The 22,478-nt window shown below is 38.9% G+C and overlaps 1 protein-coding gene and 1 non-coding gene across 2 annotated transcripts in view; both read left to right on the top strand.

The window, feature by feature from the left end:
• MYO3B (myosin IIIB) overlaps positions 1–22,478 on the top strand; it is a 370,966-nt gene that overhangs the window by 256,629 nt on the left and 91,859 nt on the right. Inside the window, exons 25-26 of the mRNA XM_059878110.1 lie at positions 20,436–20,496; positions 21,463–21,526. Of these exons, the coding sequence (XP_059734093.1) occupies positions 20,436–20,496; positions 21,463–21,526 (125 nt within the window). The remainder of the gene's footprint in view (positions 1–20,435; positions 20,497–21,462; positions 21,527–22,478) is intronic.
• Positions 21,839–21,942, top strand: LOC112443628 (U6 spliceosomal RNA). Its single transcript, XR_003032032.1, has one exon. It is a non-coding gene; the product is annotated as a U6 spliceosomal RNA (small nuclear RNA).

Raw genomic sequence — 22,478 nt, 5'->3', positions numbered from 1 at the left:
GCTGGAAAAGATTGAGGGCAGGAGGAGAAGGGGACGACAGAGGATGAGATGGTTGGATGGCATCACCGACTCAATGGACATGAGTTTGAGTGAACTCCGGGAGTTGGTGATGGACAGGGAGGCCTGGCGTGCTGCGGTTCATGGGGTCGCAAAGAGTCAGACACGACTGAGCAACTGAACTGACTGACTGACTACCTCAACATAATAGGGATCGTATATGGCAAACCTATAGCTAACATCATACTCAATGGTGAAAAGCTGAAAGCATTTTCTCTAAGATCAGGAACTAGACAAGGATGTCCACTCTTGCCACTTTTATTCAACATAGTTTTAGACATGTTAGACTCAAGAGAAGGCAATGGCACCCCACTCCAGTACTCCTGCCTGGAAAATCCCATGGACAGAGGAGCCTGGTAGGCTGCAGTCCATGGGGTCACTGAGGGTCGGACATGACTGAGCGACTTCACTTTCACTTTTTACTCTCATGCATTGGAGAAGGAAATGGCAACCCACTCCAGTGTTCTTGCCTGGAGAATCCCAGGGATGGGGGAGCCTGGTGGGCTGCCGTCTATGGGGTCACACAGAGTCGGACATGACTGAAGTGACTTAGCAGCAGCAGCAGACTCAACATAGTTTTAGAAATCTTAGTCACAGCTATTAGAGTAGAAAAAGAAATAAAAGAATCCAAATTGGAAAACAAGTAAAACTGTTATTGTTTGCAGAGGACATGATACTATACATATAATGATGCTACCAGAAAACTACTAGAGCTCTTCTATATATTTGGTAAAAAATGTAGGATACAAAATTGATACACAGAAATCTCTTGTATTTCTATACACTAACAATGAAAGATCAGAAAGAGAAGTTAAGGAAACAATCCCATTTAACATCACATTAAAAAGAATAAAATACCTGTGAATAAACTTACCTAAGGAAATGGCAAGCCACTCCAGTGTTCTTGCCTGGAGAATCCCAGGGACGGGGGAGCCTGGTGGGCTGCCGTCTCTGGGGTCGCACAGAGTCAGACACGACTGAAGTGACTTAGCAGCAGCAGTAGCAGCAAGGAGGCAAAGGACCTGTACTCAGAAAACTATGATACTGATGACAGAAATCAAAGATAAAACAAGCAGATGGAGAGACTTGCCATGTTCTTGGACAGAAGGAATCAACATTGTCAAAATGACTATACCATCTAAAACAATCTACAATTCAGTGTAATACCTATCAAATTACCAATGGCATTTTTCATAGAACTAGAACAAAAATTTTTACAACTTGTATGGAAAAACGAAAGACTCCAAATAATCAAAGCAATCTTGATTACTACAAAGCTACAGTAATCGAGACAGTATGGTACTGGCACAAAAACAGAAATACAGATCAACAGAACAGGATAGAAAGCCCAGAGATAAACCCACATAGCTATGGCCACCTAGTGCACAACAGAGGGGACAAAACAAAACAAAACACAATCTTTTCAAGAAGTGATGCTGGGAAAACTGAACAGCTACATGTAAAAGAATGGAATTAGAATACTCCCCAACATCATACACAAAAATAAACTCAAAATGGATTAAAGTCCTAAATCTAAGGCTGGATACTATGACAAAACTCTTACAGGAAAATCTAAACAGAACTCTTATGGACATAAATTGAAGCAAGATACTTTTCAATCCACTGCCTAGAGTAATGAAAATAAAAACAAAAATAAACAAATGGGACCTAATTAAACTTAAAAGCTTTTGTACAGCTAAAGAAACCATAATAAAACAAGACAACCCTTGGAATGGGAGAAAATATTTGCAAACAAAGCAACTGACAAGGGATTAATCTCCAAAATATACAAATGGCTCATGCAGCTCAATATCAAAAAAACAAACAATCCGATCAAAAAATGGGCCAAAGATCTCAATAGACATTTCTCCAAAGAAGATAGACAAATGGCCAAAAACATAGAAAAAGATGCTCAACATCACTAAGTATTAGAGAAATTAAAATCAAAACTACAAGATATGACCTCACACCAGTCAGAATGGCCATAATCAAAAAAATCTACAAGCAGTAAGTTCTGGAGAGGGTGTGGCAAAAAGGAAACCCGCCTACACTGTTGGTGGACATATAAATTGGTACAGCCACTATGGAGAACAGTATAGAGGTTCCTTTAAAAACTAAAAAGAGCTACCATATGATCCAGCAACTCTACTCCTGGACATGTATCGGAGAAAACCATAATTCAAAAGGATGCATTCAGCCTGATATTCACTGCAGCACTATTTATAATAGCCAGGCCATGGAAGCAACCTAAATGTCCATCAACACAGAAATGGATAAAGAAAATGTGGTACATATATACAGTGAAATATTACTCAGCCAAAAAGGAATGAAATAAGACATGGATAGACCTAGAGACTGTCATACAGAAGTAAGTTAAAAAGAGAAAGACAAATAATTGTATAATATCACTTATATATGGAATCTAGAAAAATGGTATAGATGACCTTATTTGTAAAGCATAAACAGAGTCACAGATGTAGAAAACAAACATCATTAGCAAGGGGGAAGAGAGTGGGATAAATTGGGATTGACATACATACACTACTGTATATAAAATATGTAACTGATGAGACGGAGAAGGCAATGGCACCCCACTCCAGTACTCCTGCCTGGAAAATCCCATGGACGGAGGAGCCTGGTAGGCTGCAGTCCATGGGGTCTCTAGGAGTCGGACATGACTGAGCGACTTCACTTTCACTTTTCACTTTCATGCATTGGAGAAGGAAATGGCAACCCACTCCAGTGTTCTTGCCTGGAGAGTCCCAGGGACGGGGGAGCCTGGTGGGCTGCCGTCTATGGGGTCACACAGAGTCGGACACAACTGAAGTGACTTAGCAGCAGCAGCAGCAACTGATGAGAACCTACTATATATCACAGGGAACTCTACTCAATGCTCTTTGGTGACCTAGATGGGAAGGGAATCTAAGAAAAAGTGGATATATGTGTACGTATAACTAAATCATTTTGCTGTACAGCAGAAACTAACACAACATTGTAAAGCAACTATACTCCAATATCAATTAATAAAAAATTAAAAATAAGTTATCTGAGATTAGATCTATACAAGATTAGATGTAATCTATACAAAGGCATTAGCACAGTTCTAGACATAATAAATGCCTGATAAAAGATGATGGCAAGCTATTGTTGATCATGGTGATAGAAGTAGTAGCAATAATAGTAGTATAGTAGTATGTAAAAGTTTCCTGCAAAGCTACCATTATATGAAAAGTTAAGACCTCTGGTTTAGCTCTAGCGCTGTGATCTAAAATAAGCACTGAGGATTCCAGTACTTTAGAACAATGCTCACTCTCAGCTTGACACTGAGAGCCAAATTTTCTTTTCTGTGTTCCTGGTTCTTACCTCAGGAATAAATCTGAGGTTGATTTTGGGCCCAAGACTCACCCTTGTCAATATAGCTAGGTTTCATTGGCAACACCCTCAAATGATAACTTTCAGAGTTTCCGTGATTGTTAGCACCTTCTTAGAGTTTCTAGATGTTTAAAATAGTAATTGATCACGTGTATTTTCAAAACCTTTTTGAAGCCAGAAACCTTATCACCAGCTGCAAGGATCTTCAACAAAAAGTCTGTTTTGAATTATATTTTTCCTTGTGGATTTGCTTATGGCTGTACATAAATATTTATCGGAACTGTTTCAGCAAACCTTAAATCATCAGTGATCCTTATGCAAAGAACTCTTTTAGAAGGACTGTGGATGTCCAGGATGTCAGTAATCAGAGTTCTGTTTATAGGATCAGATTCTCAGGGCCAAAAACCTTTTAAAATATTTGGAATTGTTTGATGGTTTTCAAAATCTTTTGTTTTCCTATTTCTGTGTAGTTTTTCATGCTGTTCCTTCTGAATAGAATTCCCTTGCCAGTTCTTTCTTTACCTGTTGGTATTTAACCATCCTTCAAGGTCTCACCCATGAGGCGTCTCATGGTGCAGTGCTTTGAAGCAGACTAGAGCCAGGAGAAAAGTAGCCTAGGTGGCAGAATAGAGTGGGCCCTGGCCCAGAGGCAGGATGTACGGGGGGTGTTGGGGCGGGTATGGCTCTGGGGAGAGATGTCCAGTGGGATAAGGACTGAGTGTGGGTAGAAGTGCTGTGATGCAGGGAGAACTATGATACGGAATCAGGCAGATGGGAACTGGATATGGGAGACCTTAAAAGCTGCATGATATTATGGACATTATTCTATAAACTAAAAGATGCACACCCACAGTCATTGGATAGAATATGGTCTGCAGACATATTTTCTTTAACCTGAACAATATCTTTGAAATTCTCAATGTTTCTAATATATAAAAATAGAAATATTTCATATCACAACTCAGAATTCTGATAGCTCCTGAAAGCTGGAGTATCTAGCAGCGACCACTTAGAACTGAGTAGAGGCTATGTTCCATTGAAAGTAACTCACAGTCCTGCTTAGTTCATGGCCTGGCCCCACCAGCATCTGAGTCTGATTCCTGCCCATGTGTATTAGGGGCTCTGTGAAGGTAGAGGAAACAACTTAGGCTACAGATTCTGGAGACAGATTGTTTTCTCTTCTCACCTGGGTCTGTGTCCAAGTAGCTCAGTGACAAGTTAAACATTTGTCACTTGGGCAAGTTAAACAAATTTCTGATAATGGTACCTATCTCATATGGCTATTGTGAGAATGAGCCATAGGAAATTTTTAAAAGACTACCTAGAATGTAGTAAGTACACAGAAATGTTAGCCATTATTACTATATTCTACATGAGATAATAAACTCCAGCATTGAAACTGTCATTTATTTCTGTACGACTCACTGAATCTAGAATCTAAAATCTTCAGCTATTATACGCATAAAATAAAATGAATGGATGAATGGACGAATGAATATACGCTCCTTGAATTTTTATTTCTGTTAGATCTAAAGCTAACTTTCATTACTTTTACTTAAGAAATGTTTCCTATTTATCTTGAGTTTAGCTTGAACACAATAATTAATTTTTGATAAGGTAGGAAGCTGACTTTCTCAAAAGTCAACAGTGCTAACGATATAAATAAAGGGAGATGCTGTTAACACTATGTAATTATTCTGTAGTGGATATACTTTCCTAGCTCAAAAATAAGCCCTGAGTTTGGAAAGATGCTTAATTGTGTGTTTTCTTTAGAAGCTTAGTTATTGGCAGGTAGCCATCTATGGTTGATATCTTAAAGATATCAGTTGCCAGGAACCAGCATGTAATAAAGTTAAGCAGAAATGATGTTAGAATGCATGTCTGACTTGGGTTCTCTGGCCACCTCTACCCCTGTGTGAGACCCACACTTCAAGGCAATGTTTTTGTGTCTGGTACCTCAGACAAAGACAAGAGCGTGTCCAGAAACAATTTAGACAGTTTGGCATGAGAGCTAGTTTCCGATATGTCCAACACATCTTACAGATAGACGACGTTACTCTACCACCCCAGCAACATCTTTAACGTGATCACCCGTGGACAGACTTAATCTGTCCCTAAACATATTTGCCATCAGCAAATGATAAGAACATTAGCAAACAATGTCTTGAGTTCAGCAAAGTTGGCCTGTAGTGTTAGATTCATTCTCTCTCTGGAAAACTTGCACATTTACAGAGAGCTTGGGTCCAGCAACAGTTGGAGAAACATCATCTAAAACTAAAAGATATTTTCAAAAGTCTAAAAAGCTGCTTTCTAACTGTATACTGTAAATGTCAAGCAGTTCTCTTCTTTTTTTTTTTTAGTATGATAATGCCTGTACTTTTTCTAAAGAAATCTCAACCTCTATCTGTCTCCCTTTCCTTCTTTCTCTCTCAATCTCTCTTTCTTTGTCTCTCTCGCTATAGAATTAATACCTCTAACATTCTGATTTCTAACCTAAAGGACAACTTCAGGACAATTTCCAGTAATGACAAAATCTGACAAATTCTTCTGACCATTTTGCCATCCCTTGTTCCCTTCCTGCATTACTCATTCCATGAGTTTAGGAAATTCTAGAAATTCAGCACATTTCTGGTGTCAACTTTTGCTTGTGTCCTCATCAAGACCTTTGTTCAATTCAAGCTCAGAATGAGTTTTTGACAAAAAAAATACGTTTGCATATGGGGCTTCCCTGATAGCTCGGTTGGTAAAGAATTCACTTGCAATGCAGGAGACCCCAGTTCAATTCCATGGTTGGGAAGATCTGCTGGAGAAGGGATAGGCTACCCACTCCAGTGTTCTGGCCTGGAGAATTGGGGTCGCAAAGAGTCAGACACAACTGAGCAACTTTCGTTTCACTTTCACCTTTGCATATGGAGGCTATTTTGAAGGAAAAGAAACTTGAGAAAAGAAAACTTGCTAAAGTTGAAAATATTGTAGGAAACAATATTTGTGTAAAAATGAATTCTATGTGAAAGCAATTCTTTATGAACAGTTAAAAAAACTGAGACTATAATCCTCCAGGTTGAAAGAAGATTAATTTTGCATGTGTCCACAGCCTTTTAAACCTTATTTCATTTTACCCTCTGGATTAGAAGGAAAAAATATTAGTGTTTCAGCTCTAAGTGTATTTTGTGAATTAAACAGCAGCTTGCTCCTACCTGTAGGACACAAATATGCAAGCATATTTCCCATTAGCATTGCTATGGTTACTTTAAATTCAGAAGGAACCCTAACAAGTGTTTGCCACAGAAGCTGTTGACAGTGGTGATGCCACACTCTCCGTATGCATCTTAGTAACTTCTCAGACTTGTCTCCTTAATGAGTAGACATAACAGGAGGAGAGTTGAATTTTTTCTTTCCCTCATGAATGGTGTAGGTCAGGGAGATAGAGAAGTAGAGAGTTCTGGTGAAACAAAGCTCCAGCAACTGCTGTGATTGGGAAATTAGATAATAAACAGCCCCTGATACCGAGATTCTAATGGCTTAAGATCAACACAGTCTGGAGAGGCAGGCAGGAGTGGCCTTCCACACTCTGGCCCAGACCCTCCCTGGAGAGCTCTTTGTGTCAACAAGAACAGCTAGAGCTCCTGGCCGGCTCCCAGCACTCAGAATGGGGCTATCATTTTTGTTTGCTTTGCAAATATCTTAATGGGAAGTGGTTCAACACCACCTATGGGTTAATCTGAGAGGTTCTGCTTGGCAGCTGTTAGCTCTGAGAACCACATGGCCATTCTCCAATGGAGGGAGTCAGGCTGACTGTTAACTGCCCAGTGCCAGGTTGAGGCATCTTCTTTGCTTATTGGATTTACCAACTGGCAGGAAGCACCTTGTTGTCTTTTATTTTTAGTTTCTTCCTCCTGGGAGGGTAAGGATGCTATTCTCAGATTCAATTGTGCTTTTCCCTCTAGGGCAAAATGGTTGTTTGAATTAGTTTCACTAGCAGGTAATATGTTTATTTCACCCAAACTTATTTTCATAGGATCTGAAATATAATAATAAAAGTGGTGTGATGGTGATAGAGATGCTAATACTGTTGCAGGAAGAAGGATCTTGTATGTTAGCCTTGGTGGGAGAGCTACACAGCCCTGTCTTCACTTGGGATCTCAAGAGATGAATAGATACTGAATTTCTTCAGAATCCCTACCCTACTGTTCCCTCAGTTGTCTCTTCTCTGCCTAAATTCGGGTTTCACTTGTCTCGACCCATGGGAATGCTTCCTTTGGTGACTTGGCCAACTCATGTCTTTCTGGATCTGTGTCAGCTGACATTGATACAAATGAGTCCTTTATGCTTTCCTCCCTGGATTTTAGGCAGGGTTAGATGCTTTTCACAATGCAGGTTAGGGAAGTTTCTACACTAATGACAGAATTGTAGGCAATTATTGCCCCATTTGTAAAAATACAAAAAGCTTAGATGACTCTGCAAATCCTGGTACTAATGTCCAGCTGCCCACAGGAACAGTGCAGCCTTGCTTCTAAGACCTTTTCCTTTCCTGAAGGTTTCCACCCCTATTTGTAGGGTTGCCTAGTGGTTGAGAGCAGGGACCCTGGAGTCCACTAGACTTGCTACTACTAAGGGTAAGATCTTGATGAACTTACTTATTTTCTCAGAGTCTGTCTCCTTATCTTTAAATGGAATGTAAAATTGACATAATGACAACCTTACAGGGTCATGAAAGTTAAATGAGACAACTTACACAAATCACGCGGCATCTCATCTGATGCACAAAAGCACTCATAAATAGTAGTGATAAGGAGAGTTATTGTTTTTTTGGAGGAATTCACCTTTCTTTATGTACTCCTTAGTATTATACATTCCTTTCTGAAGTCCTTGTTTTGAAGTCTGTTACTCCCAACCCATTAAAATTAAGCCAAATGGAGGACAACTTCACTATCAAAGTAAATAATGATAAAAGAATATAATACATTGGATAAAGTAAGAATTCATGAATCCACATTGATAGAAGGAAGGAGGAAATGAAGGAACAAAGGAGGCAGAAGAAGGAAGGGAGGTAGGGGAGGAAGTGAGGGAGGTGGGGAAGGAAGAAAGAAACAGTCAAATGTGAAACACATGTAAAAAGAATGATGAAGACAGAAAATCACCATTGGCAGCTATCAAAATAATCATTGTTTCAGGCAGGAATCTTCCACAGATGCTAAAACAAATAGGTGAAAGCTTAAGGGGTAACAGTGTTTTAGAAAAAATCTTCATAAGATGTTTATTAGTTTCAAAAGAACAGTGGGAGAAACCTGGTGGACACCACCTTAACCAAGTGATGCAAGTTAGTATCACCAATAATCAGACAATTGACAGCACGTGCCTCCTGATAGGATGCACCGAAAACAGCACCACTTCAGTGGATTTCCAGCAAAATGTGCATAACTTGAATTTAATCATGAAGAAACAGCAGACAAACCAAACAAAAGGCCTTCTTCCAAAATGACTGACCCGTGGGCTTCAAAATCAAATGCCAAGTGTGGCTGAGGAAGTGTTCCAGGTGAAAGGAGATTAAGGAACATGACAAATGAATACAATGTACCATCCAAAATTTTCTTTTTCTATGGAAGACATTGAGACAATTGGCAAAATCTGAACGTAATCTATACATTGGGTAATAGCATTGTAGTAATATTAATTTCCTGACTTTGAGCGTTGTGCTATAGTCATATAGGAGAATACCCTTGCTTTTAAGGAATTAAACACTTAAGTATTTAGGGGTAAAGGAGTATCAGGTACAACTGACTCTTAGATGATTCAGAAAAAAGTTTATGTATTTGTATGTGTGTATTATCAGTATACATGTACCAAAAGAAAGTCAGAGACACAAAGAGAGGATAAAGCAAATGTGCACGTTCTAATATCTGGAGAATCTGCTGAGGAATATACAGAACTCCATACACTATTCTTGTGTCTTCTTTCTAAATATGAAGTTGAGTTAAATTAAAATGCTAAAATGAAAAAAAAAAAAGGCAGTACTACATCCCTCTTCTAGACAGGGCAGTCTATCAGCCACTTTCTCTTTAGAAACTGATCCCTCTCCATCCACACCTGCATCTCTGACCACATCAGCATGGCACCACCAGGTATCTGTCCTTGAGCTCCGCTGTGACCTCACTGACCAGTCAGCACCCACCACACACAATCTTGGACTTTTTCACCTCATTTTTCAACACTTCCTAAATAGCGTTTCTTATGCCCCCTCCTCATCTGTCTGTGGGTCCCATCCCTTCAAGCCATGCTCATCCTGCTCTGCGTTTCAGTGCTTCTTGCTTTTCTTTCCGCAAACGGAGCACTGCTTTCAGAACTAAGGGAGGAAAACGGGACTGAATATTATCTTTGAGGGCTGCACTGCTGACAAGAGCCATCATCCAACGAATGTGGCTGTTAGACCCGTTCTCCCTTTAACTCACTTGAACATGTTATATCAGCCCCTGGGCCTCAGTTTCCCCACTTGCAATGTGAAAAAAAGTGTAGTGAATGGTCTCTGAAGTTTGCTTTGCCTCTACAAGTCTTTAAAGTGCTAAGCCTGTAACTTAACCCACAAGTTACCTATGACCCCACCCAAAGGAGAGAGGAAGGTGACAGGATGAAAGCCATGCCAGATACTTGTCACTGTCATTCTCTATCCTGTGCAGCCTGAAGTGTCCATGTTCAGGGACTTGTCTTGCAGAACTGCAATAAGTATAACACGTTACTGAGTGTGTGTTTTATTTCTAAATTCTAACCATATACACGTCTCAGTTTAACCCTTTTTAAACCCTGTTATATTTTTATTTTATTCTGCCAGAAAGGACAAGTTAATCCTTTTGCCCCAGTTTGGCAAGACTTTTTATTTATGTTTTGCTGATGAAGAAGCTGAGTGGCTGATTTGCCCAAGTTAGACTTGCCATATTTGGCAGATAAAGATACAGGATACCCACTGATATTTTAATTTTATGTAAAAAACAGATTGCTTTTTAACATAAGTATGTCCCATGAAGTATTTGAAAATTTTTATAGTAAAAGAACTATTCATCTTGTACCTGGAATTCAAGTTTAACTGGGTGTCCTATATTTTATATAACAACACTAGCCTAAGTGTTTTGGAACTAATGTATCATGAATATGTGTATATATATCATGAATATATATATATACACACACACACATCATAAAGTGTGTTGCTAAACTTTTACCAAGTGTTTACATCAGTCCTCCAGCCCCAAGGTACCATAACATATAAAGTTTTTTTACCCATTAGGAGTTTTTTTATTGATAACACTTTCAAAGATGTGAATTCTCTTTTATTTACTAGTGTTAGGCACTCAGTCATGTCTGATTATTTGTGACCCCATGGACTGTAGCCCGCCAGACTCCTCTATCCATGAAATTCTCCAGGCAAGAATACTGGAGTGGGTTGCCATTCCCTTCTTTAGGAGATCTTCCCGACCCAGGGATCGAACCCAGGTCTTCCACACTGCAGGCAGACTCTTTACTGTTTGAACTACAAGGGAAATATATTTATTTACTAAAATCTTTTACTTATATATCACCTTCTGTACCCACTTAATCTAAAATTGCAGACCCTGCCTCCAACACTTCTTTTACCCCTTCTTTGCTTTAATTTTCTTCTTTGGCTCTTCTGTTTAACATACTAACATATTTACTTATTTTTTCATTTATTGTATACTTTCCCTGCTAGAAATATAGGTTCTTAGGAGCAGAGGCATCTTAGATTTCCTGTTCACTTTTGTATCCCCCAAAACAGTAGGAGATAAAGGGGCTCAATAAATATTTGTGGAACAAATGAGTGACGCCTGAGAGGCTATTCAGGACCTTATATTGTCAATGTAGTATCTATTGTTCTTGCAATCATACAGAATCTCAAAGCTTGCCACCAAATTGGAGCCTTGAGTGTGGCATAAATGTTTATAATCTTAATATTAGCCCACAGACGTAAGGTGAGTAAAATGTCAGCAGGTCAGGGTTTAAGAGTTATCTCCAGACCTAGTTTAATTTAATCTGCCCCCAGCATGTTTTGTTTTGGAGAAGGCAATGGCACCCCACTCCAGTACTCTCGCCTGGAAAATCCCATGGATGGAGGAGTCTGGTGGGCTGCAGTCCATGGGGTCGCTAGGAGTCAGACATGACTGAAGCAACTTAGCAGCAGCAGCATGTTTTTTATAGTTAGATGTTTGTCACCCCAGGTGTCATTTATTAAGATCCCAGATATGATTGAGTGAATATCTGGAATAGTCCAGTAACAAAATGGCACTGCAGGCTGAGAGCACAGACTCTGTGTCCATGGGATCTGGGTTTGTATATGCAGATCTAGGTGCCTCCAGAGCGGGCTCCTCAAAAAACCTAAGCTTGAGCTGTGAAGTAGAGACCCTGGTAGGCTCTATATTGCTCATGTAGATGTGGTGACTGAATGGTCAGCTCTTCTGGCTGTGCTGGGGCCCTCAGCCCGTGGCAGTACAGCCCTCTGGGTCATGTGTTCTTCCTCACTACTCTGTCTTAACTCCATCCCCAAGCCTGAGGTCAGATTTTCTCATGGCTCCCGTGGTTGCTAACAAAGAACTGAAGTCAGTTTTATGTTGAGTGTTGAGTGTCCTTTTTTTTCCCCCCAATAAGACAAGAATTCTCAGCAGAATGAAGAAAATCTTCTGCTCTTACATTTGACTTTACACAGTGATAGCTGCCTGTAATAAAATAGTAAAGGAGAAAAAAATTAAAGAAATGAGGTTACAGAAGTGGCAAATTAAGGTTGTATGGACTCATGGTTGGGGAAAAGCAATGAGGCAGACAAATATGATCAAATTTAAAGGGCTCAGTGGGATTTGGGAAATTAGCATAAGTACATAAACTAGTAGTGCTAACTTGAAGCAACGGCATCATGAAACATTTGTCAGCCTTTTTGAGCCCTTTTATGAATTTCTCCTTGAGCCATGTTCTAAAATTTAGAATGTGTCCAAGAGCAAACAAATATCCATATACTTAAGCATAATTTGCATATTCAACTTATTGAGTAATGATACTTACTTGGGGTAAGATACAGTGCATGCATTCAAAACAGAAAAGTTACCAAGTAGCAAACCCAATGGAAAAAAAAAATACAAAAGCTGTGATCATTCCTTTATGTTTCCTTTTTTCCTACTATAGTGGTGATCTTATTTTGTATGATTACTCTTTTCATTTCTCCTATGCTTTTTATATTTCCTTCATATCATATATTAAACCCCAGGAATAATGTTTTCCCTTTTCAGAATCAAGAAATGTCAATTAAAATAAAAATGGGTTAAATTTTTTTTTTTACTTAAGAGGTAAGCAAAGATGAAAAATACTGATAATACCCAGTGTTGATGATATGACAAGTGGGGCCTTTCATACTTTTATAGTTATGAATGTTAATTTTTGTTACTTTTTAAAGGAGAATTTGATGATACAATTCAAAAGCTTTAAAATAGAAAATTTGTTCATCATTTAAGCTAATAGCTTTAAATTAAATTTATCCTAATTAAAAATTGGAAAAATTTTGGAAATTAAATTGGATATACTCATAACTATATGCACATATCCTTAATGACCCATTATTTACCAGGTGGTTCTAGTGGTAAAGAATCCATCTGCCAATGCCAGAGACAAAAGAGATGCAGGGTCAATAACTAGATTGGGAAGATTCCCTGGAGTAGGAAATGGCAACCCACTCCAGTATTCTTGCCTGGGAGGACCCATGGACAGAGGAGCCTGGTAGGCTACAGTCCATGAGATCACAAAAAGTCAGACATGACTAACTGAGCACATTTATAATGTCATAAAACTGGAAACAAATATCCAAAAATAAGAGATTACTTACATCACTTGTGATACCAACCAATTATGTAGTATTGTACAGCCATAAATATGACATAGGTGTATATTACATAAATGTTATATTGTATTCCACGTACATATGTGGGAAGATGCTCATAATACAAAAAGTAAGTTATAATGGCAAATATATCATGAGCCATTATTTTTTAATGTATATTATATACATAGAAAAGCATCTGAAAATATGTGAAGCAAGATATTATATCTGGGTGTGGATATTCTTCCATTTCTTTATTTTCTTCTCCTTGAATATCTATATTTTATACAGTACAACAGTGAATATATATTTTTAATCAGAAAGAGGGAAAAAAGGAAACATTTTGCCACCAGTTCGTTTAGTCATTTACTTTGGGGAGAAAGTCAGATATTGCTTCATTTTCATTGATTAGTGATTGGTGAATATTCAGACCACTTGGGAGTTGAGAGCATTTTCATCAAATAAAAACTAGAGAAGAAAAGATAAAACTGATGAGCACAGCAATAGGAACAGCTCTGATATCTCAAAAGCCAAGAATATTATGGTGCTTGCTCTTTGCTTTCTCTCCCTTGATCAAAATTTGATAAAGCTCACCTTCAGTAGATGATTTTCAGACATTTTTAATTGGTCAGGATGTAGTACCAGATAAGTCAGTTGCAGAACCAAGTTTTCAGTATGGTTATGCTCAGTAGACTGTGGAAATACACCAAGGACCTCCAACTCTGCCCCAAGTGGGAGAGGTAGCCGGGGTGGGGATGGGGCAGGAAAGACTCTTCAGAGGAGCCAACGCCAGAGCTAAAGGGTAAGGATGCAATGGCCAGGTGGTCAAGGGAGAAGATGACATTGCAGATAAAAGCACAGAAATATGAATACAACCCTGGGGAGATTTAGCATGTGCTTGGCAAATATTTATTGTGGTGGTGGTGGTGAATAGAAAACAACATAGTATTCTAGAAATATTAACTTCCCAGTTTTTGTAATAAACATGCATTAACTTATACACTCTGGGTGTCTTCCAACTTAATAATTTGTGTTCTTAAAACATTATCCTCCAATCTTCTGTGCTTTCAAAGCTATTTAAATAAATGTAAGCAGTAAGAATCGGAGAAGGCAGTGGCACCCCACTCCAATACTCTTGCCTGGAAAATCCCATGGATGGAGGAGGCCGGAAGGCTGCAGTCCATCGGGTCGCTGAGAGTCGGACACGACTGAGCGACTTCACTTTCACTTTTCACTTTCATGCACTGGAGAAGGAAATGGCAACCCACTCCAGTGTTCTTGCCTGGAGAATCCCAGGGACGGGGGAGCCTGGTGGGCTGCCGTCTATGGGGTCGCACAGAGTTGGACACGACTGAAGCGACTTAGCAACAGCAAGTAGTAAGAATATGCAATGACACCGAGCTGATATAATTCAGGAAAGAGTTAATGCATAGTTGATACAATGCTGGTAGATTCAGATCTGGATATTGTTTCACATTTATACCCTCAGCCCTTTGAATGTTCACATTCCATATAAGAACTAAACAATAATTCTTGAGTTGCCATTTGGGTTCAGCCTATGGCCAGCTCACAAAGAAGCCTTGTTAGCACTCAGGTTAGCATGGGATCTTTTACAAAGGGCAGTGTCCTCTTCTCTGATACTATCCCTTAAACGTCTTAATTTATCTTTAGAACTTGAACTTACTGAAACCATTTCTCAAGGTGTTTATGTTTTCTATTATCTTTCATAGTAATAACTTCCAGAAGGAAAATTGTTTGACTTATTTGCCTGAAGCGTGCCTCCCTCAAGATTCATGGGTCTCCATGTTAAAATATCTTAGTTAAAATATCTTAGTCTGAGCATAACTTTGGCAGGGTGGATTGATTGCTGCTTCTTAGAAAAAAGAAATTGACCTCTTCATATTAAAAACTCCATGTACAAAAGGTTTTTTTTCAGAGTTGTCAAAGAGGCAGGAACAAATTTGCTTGGTTATTCTGATTAGCCTTTCTCCCAGGGCTACCAAGTAAGACAAGAGTTTCCAGGAACTATTCCCAAATCTGAAGACAGTAGGAAGCTAAGAAAAATCTACCCACAATGAATAACTGCCATCTTATTTAGAGATTGCAGAAATTAAGGTTGAGTAACCTTAATTTCAAAATAAGCTGCTTTAAAATAGAATGTGCATGTAAGTGAATGACTAATTGTCTCATTAGTGAACAACTAGTGGGTTTCTCAGTTCTAGAAACCATTCTACATTATAATTGATAAAAGATAAGATACAATCTTGCAAGTTTTATCAAAATTAATAAAAACTGCACAAAGAAATTTAAATGAAATCTAGAAAATGGCAAATCAAAGGATAGCCAGCATGTCTCTATTCCTGTCTAAGAAAAAAAGTGACTGATTCTAACCCTAAAGTTAAAAAAGTCCAGTTATAAGACCAGCCTGATTGGTCAGATCCTCAAAGAGCACCCTGCTTCCTCTGTTTTCCTTCTAATGTGTAATTTGGTCTGCAGAGTATAACAACGAATTAGTTAGGGGGAAAGTTTGGTCCAGATTATTGTACTCACTGTAAAGTCACACAATAGCATTCTACTTTTCAAATATGACTGTTTTGAGTTTGGTTAGTACAACTCAGCTCCTGAAAATACATTACCCCTCAAAGAACTGGCAGACTAATTTTTGGAGGCTGCAAAGCTGAGACCCAGTTTTGGACCAAGGTGACTTCCCCTAGTGCTGCCAGCCCAGCATGACAAAGCCAGCTGGCCTCATGGATCTTTGCTGCACAGCAGAGATGCTATGGCATTCTCAGTAGCCATGTGCTCGAGAGCCAGCCTTCACCCTGCCCCTCATCCTGTTGCACTGGGATTGGTTTAAGAAAAGAGAATTAGATTTGAGTTTATTTGGGGGCTTATTCAAGGGAGAGACCGAGCAGAAGGGTTTTCAATGGTGACAGAGTTTTCATCTCCCCCAGAACCCACAATTCAATGAATTGACTGCAATAAAGCAGCGGAGTGGCCAAGCCCTTGAGGCAATCTGCTTGAGACCTCAGTCATGGCTTCTGAGAGGCTACAGGAGCCCTGGAAATATGCAGTGGATCATTTCCAGAGAGACAACTACCTCCTATTCACCGCCCTTTGATAACCAAATGGACTGCTTCTGTCATTTAGCATCAGATTTCTAACAGAGGCTGAGAACAATATGTTATTTCAAAAAATTTCTCCTACAGGTTCAAAATAATACCATGCTTTAAAATAAATAATTTGTTATTATCATCTAATACCAATAAAAATTTCCTAGATGTTTGAAGAATGGTCCTTTATACCTGTTTGTCCAAGTCAGGATCTAATGTAGGACATTACATTATATCAAGTTGTTATGTCCCCTAAATCTCTATTCACATACAAGACTCCCCTTTTTCATGACACTGATTTGTTAGAAGAATGAACCAGTCATCCCATAAAATAACTCATCTTCTATATTTGCCTGCTTGATTTTTTGCAGTCCTAGTTTTCCCCCTCTATACTATGTGTTTTAGATAAACTATACATTAGATCTAAAAGCTTTGATTAAAGTTAAGTTTTTAACTAAATGAAAAAATATAAGTATCCTGGGTGATGTTGAATATTTCATATTGTCTCACGTCACAAGACAGTGTTGTGTGGGCATCAGTGGTGCTAAGATTGGCACTGAATTGAGGTGGTATAAATATCCAGTATGCAGTTCCCTTACTCTCCTTGTGACCTAAAGAAGGAATCTGTATGGTGGTGCTTTGGCACCATATTGCACGTCCTATTCACCATCAACCATTTGTCTAACATTTTATCAGCAATTGATCGTTTGTATCTGAATCAGTGATTTCCCTTTGGAGTCTCCTTTTTATGTAGGCAGGTTTTATGCTGCACTGTTTACTAGTTATGACATTTAAACAAGTCATTAGCTTGAAAGTGAAAATTGCTCAGTTGTGTCCGACCCTTTGCAACCCCATGGACTATACTCCAGGCCAGAATGCTGGAGTGGGTAGCCTTTCCCTTCTCCAGGGGATCTTCCCAACCCAGGGATTGAGGCCAGGTTTCTCGAATTGCAGGTGGATTCTTTACCAGCTGAGCCACCAGGGAGTCACTAGCTTCTGGATCCTTAATTCCCTCATCTGTAAAATGGGTGTAAAAATAGAACTAATCCACATGGTTGTTGGAAGTATTAGGTGGGATAACCATGTATCCATGTTTGACCATGGTCTGGTGGCACATACGCAGGTAATAAGTATTGACTTTGTTTTGGTGATGACAACTTGCAAAGTGTTATCCATTTGCTGCCAGGCTCAAGTCCCTGAGGCAAATGACAAGATATCTGATAAAATTGCTACAAAAGAGTTGAAGCAGTTATAGACTTTAAAGAAAAGTGACTTATATCCTTTTTTTTTTTTTTTTCTTTTAAGGCAAAAGTTGTTTCAAATAAGAGCTGCTCAGATTACTGTTTTCTAAGATGTGTTGTAAGAACCAGGGCCTCAACATGCCCCAGTGAAGGGAGGCTTCCACTGTCAAGATAATGTCTGGGAAATGCTGCCTGTTCTCTCCTACTGTTGAGGTTTCATTGTGCATATTACTAAGTTAAAGATTCTGGAAATCTTCTTAGGAAAGAAACCTGCTTAACTTTGTTTAATCAAGTATTTTCTAATCTGTTTGCCTTTGGACATTACTCATTCTACCTTTGCCTTTTAAAACCAAGTAACACATGTAAAAATTATATTGAGATGCGTTAGATCCTCCCAAAGATTTGAATGACAAAGTAGTCAAACTGATGAGCCAACCCTCAGTGTATTGTTGGAAGGTATGTGCACTGACCTTTGGGTCCTGAAAATCCTTGCAAACTAGAGGAGTTAAAAGGTTTCATTCTTTTGTTGGGGCAGGAAAGGCAGAAATTAGAGACCCCTTGGTAATTCAACAGCCAAATTATCTTCCTTAGATTTTCTCCAGAGCCCACCAGGACTCCTGGAAGACCTGAATCCACCTCTCTGTAGGTGTCCCACTGCCACTAGGACCTGCCTAAGCTGACAGGAATGAGTTCCATGGGCCCAAGGGCATGGGGGTCATTCTTCAGAGGGAGAGCAGAGTATTTGGGATCAGACTAACAGGGCTCAGTGTCTTAGCTCTGCCAGGTATGTGCCATAATCCCTGGGCAGACCTCTTAACCTCTCTGATCTATAGTTTCTTCATCTGTATAATATAGGCAATTAAAGCACTTAGCTCAAATGATTGTGAAATCCTTATTAGATATATAAACACATTTTTAAAATATGAAAACTATATAATTGCTAGTTAATTCAATTTTAATGTAAAGGGTATTCTTCATGGTCCATATTTTGGGAGTCCACTAGTCATCATTTTATTCATTCAACTTGTGAAATATTTATTGAGCACTTATAGTGTACTAGGTACAGGGTTAAGTGTTGATACAGAGTATATAATAAAGCAGACTGTGTCCCTACCTGCTTGGAAGCTAACATTCCATAGTGGGAGACATATGACAAACAAGTATATATACAAATAAATATATCAGCAGAGTCTCCTCTCCACAGATATTGATGTGATATTTTTAGATGGGTATATTGCTTATAACCTGGAGTAGGAAATCGCCACCTACTCCTGTATTCTTACCTGAAAAATTCCATGAACAGAGAAGCCTGGCAGGCTACAGCCCATATGGTGGCAAAGAGTTGGATATGACTGAGCTCTTACATACATTGCTTATAATCTATATATAGATGCATTTTGAAGGTAATACTAATGAACCATTCACAGAAATTCAGAAAATGAAATGCTCAGCTTAAATAAACAGTTTTTTAATATAGAATTAGGAGAGTTCTTCAGTTCAGTTCAGTTCAATCGCTCAGTCGTGTCCGACTCTTTGCGACCCCATGAATCGCAACACGCCAGGCCTCCCTGTCCATCACCAACTCCCAGAGTTCACTCAGACTCACATCCATCGAGTCAGTGATGCCATCCAGCCATCTCATCCTGTCGTCCACTTCTTCTCCTGCCCCCAATCCCTCCCAGCATCAGAGTCTTTTCCAATGAGTCAACTCTTAGGAATAGTTTATTTCAATCCCCTCATTTTATAGATGAGGAAAACTAGAACCCAGAATACCATAGAAATTTACCCAATTGAATGTGTGTAAATGTGTATGCCTGTGTGTATGTGTAAGAGAGACAGAGACACCCAGAGAGACAGGATGGATTTTGAAGCAGGACTCAGTTACCCAGACTTCCCTTCACCTAGTCAGTGCTTTCCATACTCCTGGCTTCCATCTGAAAGGAATTGTGAGAGTCGGTTTTAGCAGTGAGTGAATTATAATCATCACACTCTTAAAACATTTTTTAAAAAATAATTTCTACCATTTTTTGGCTATAATGTGCATCATACGAGATCTTCATTCCCCAATTCGGAATCTAACCCATGCCCCCTGCAATGGAAGTGCAGAGTCTCAATCACTGGCCTGCCAAGGAAGTCCCTCATCACACTTTATACCATGTGTTCCAATTTCTGGATTTTTTATATAAGTTGATTTTTCCAAACTTTGCTCCATGAAACATTAGTATTTAAATAGATGTTAATTATCACTTTTTAAATTTCTTGCTCAAAGTAGTTTAGGGAACTGAATTCTCCCCCTCCCTCACACACCCCATTTTAGAAATCCTTAAATGCATATTGTCAAAGATCATTCTGCAATAAGGAAACCTCTTAAACTACACACAGCTTAGCATTCCCCAGACTTATTTGACTACAGGATCTATTTTGAATTATTTAACAATGTGATTAAGGTGCTGGATTGGAGGTTCAGCCTTAGCATCATGGTTGGCTACTTGGTAATGTTTGCGAACACCCAGCAGTAAAGTAGATTAGATCACACAACTTTAAACGGGCAGGGTCTTGGGTCTTAGGATCTCAGGCTGACTTGAGCAGCACCTGATAGGATACATTTCCTTAAGTTGACCATGTCCTCCTAACCAAGGATTGGAATGGAAAGCAACAGATGCTGAATGAGAGTTTGTTCTGATCCATCTTTGGAGGAAAGCAATCCTCTGTAAGTTTTTTTTTTTTTTTTCAAGCCTTCTAAAAATATTATTATAATAATTATTATTATATTTTTATTTTTAGGCATTCACAAGCCCAGAGTTCTTCCAAAGGGTGTGATGTCTTCGCAGGACACTCAAATAAGGTAGCTGGACATCCTTGACTCTGAAGTAACTGTCTATCCTTATTACAGACTCGTCCTAGTCTGTGGTCATGGTGCCTGTCTGTGGCTGCTTGGTCAAGCCATCCAGACATGAACTGTTAGTGATATTTTGAAGGCTTTGAGACAAAAGCCCAGCTTGCTTAAGAATTTTGGTTCAGCAGAGAGGCAGGGAGGTACAGCGAAGAGAGAATCAAAAGCCTGGAAATTTGCTGCTGAGAATAAATGCTAGCTGATCCCTGAGGTGGTTTGTCTGTACACTCCACTCTCTACAGATGTTAGAGCCTCTTTTTGAGTAAGGACCTGAGGTTCTTTGGTAGCACTTTGATATCCTGCTCGAATTCAATATGTGAAATGGAGGCGTCTCTCTGTGACTTGGAGCCCACAGCAGGCTTTGAAGTCTGATCCAATTTTTGCTGCCTACTATTTGATGTTGAAAGGATGAAATGAAGAAAATGTACAGTTTTTGCCAGTAACTCTGCTGAGCATATGTAAGATTAAAAAAACAAAATCCTTTGGATGATGTACTTAGAAATGTTAAGTAGATTAATACCTTCCTATAGGTTTTCTTTTTTCTTTCTCAGGGATAAAAATTAAGTATAAGAGAAAATCAGCACAAGCTGTTTTTTATACGGACTATAATTAATTTACAAGGGGGCTAGGTTGGCTTGTTCAGAGGAATAAATAAATGGATGAGGCAAAGGTGTTGAGACTTTGCAGCTAATTGCCCCCAAGGAGAGGACCTCCACTCAATTCTACTGTAAGGCATGAGCAACTCACCACATGACCCCAATATACTTAAACTTTTCCCTAGTATGATTGAAGTTCAGGGTCCCTTAGTTAAATGGAAGCCAAGTTCTAAAGGCTGACTCATCAGAGGATAAAAGTAATAATTATTTTACTGGGTCTTTCTGAAGCACTCAGTTTCTGGGACTGATTCTGTCTTTTCAGACATGCCATGCTGTTCCAGATTGCCCAGGACTGAGTCCTTCGAGGGGAGCCCCTGCAAAATCTGGTAAGAAGAACATTTTGAATTGTAAGCTATTTCTACTATTTGCATGCTTGTGTACTTTTTAATGAGTTGTTTAGACAGGCTGTGTAGAAGGCAGTACTCTGATACTAGTATGGGCTAATGTTAGCAGAACATTCAGATATAGAAAGCCTTAAAGACTGGAAACAAAACTTTCATTAAAAGTAGCAGTTTACTACCTATCTGTGCCACTTAAGTTTACTTTTTCTAAAGGAAAAAAAAAATGAATATCAAAGATCATACTTTTCCCTTTACTTGTAAGAAGCCTAAATTAAGAAACTCCTTTAAAACTTTCTTGTGCTCACTTCAACAGCATGTATACTAAGTTTGGAAAGGTACAAAGTTTAGCACGGCCCCTGCACAAGGACAGCATGCAAATTTGCAAAGCATTCCATATTAAAAACAACAACAACAGGGAAGATAGACAACTGACCGAAGCAAATAGTTCAGAGTCAAAATCTAGGGCTTGGTAAAGAATATGGATTTAGAGAGTAGTTCTGCCCTTTTGGCAACATGGCTATTCTTTTAGCAAGAATACAGACATCTTGCCACACTCATGGAAAATGATATTTTTTGCCCCCTTTCTAAATTCTTGCTACAGAATATGGTAAAAGTCAGTTTGGGGTGTTATGAGTAGCTATAATCAATACTTCTGGAAGATAAACTAGAAGCAAGATCATAAGAAATATTTATGAACCAGAAAATACTAAACACATTTTGGATCATTCCCAAGGAAGAAATCTTTTCAACTTAAAATACGAATACTAAGAAACTACTGTGCCTTTACTGTTGACCTCATTTATTTTTCTGCAATATATAGTAGTTTCTTAGACTTCTCAAAGTTTCTTCTTAGTCTGTTTCAGTGATAAAGTGGTAAAATATGAAGTAGAGAATGTGTGATATATGTGTTAGGACCTTCAGTCCATATGAAATTTAA

This window comes from Bos taurus, chromosome 2 (assembly GCF_002263795.3).
Source record: "Bos taurus isolate L1 Dominette 01449 registration number 42190680 breed Hereford chromosome 2, ARS-UCD2.0, whole genome shotgun sequence".
Lineage (NCBI taxonomy): Eukaryota > Metazoa > Chordata > Mammalia > Artiodactyla > Bovidae > Bos > Bos taurus.
The sequence above is the reverse complement of the archived record's forward strand: the minus strand, read 5'-3'. Positions and strand labels throughout refer to the sequence as shown.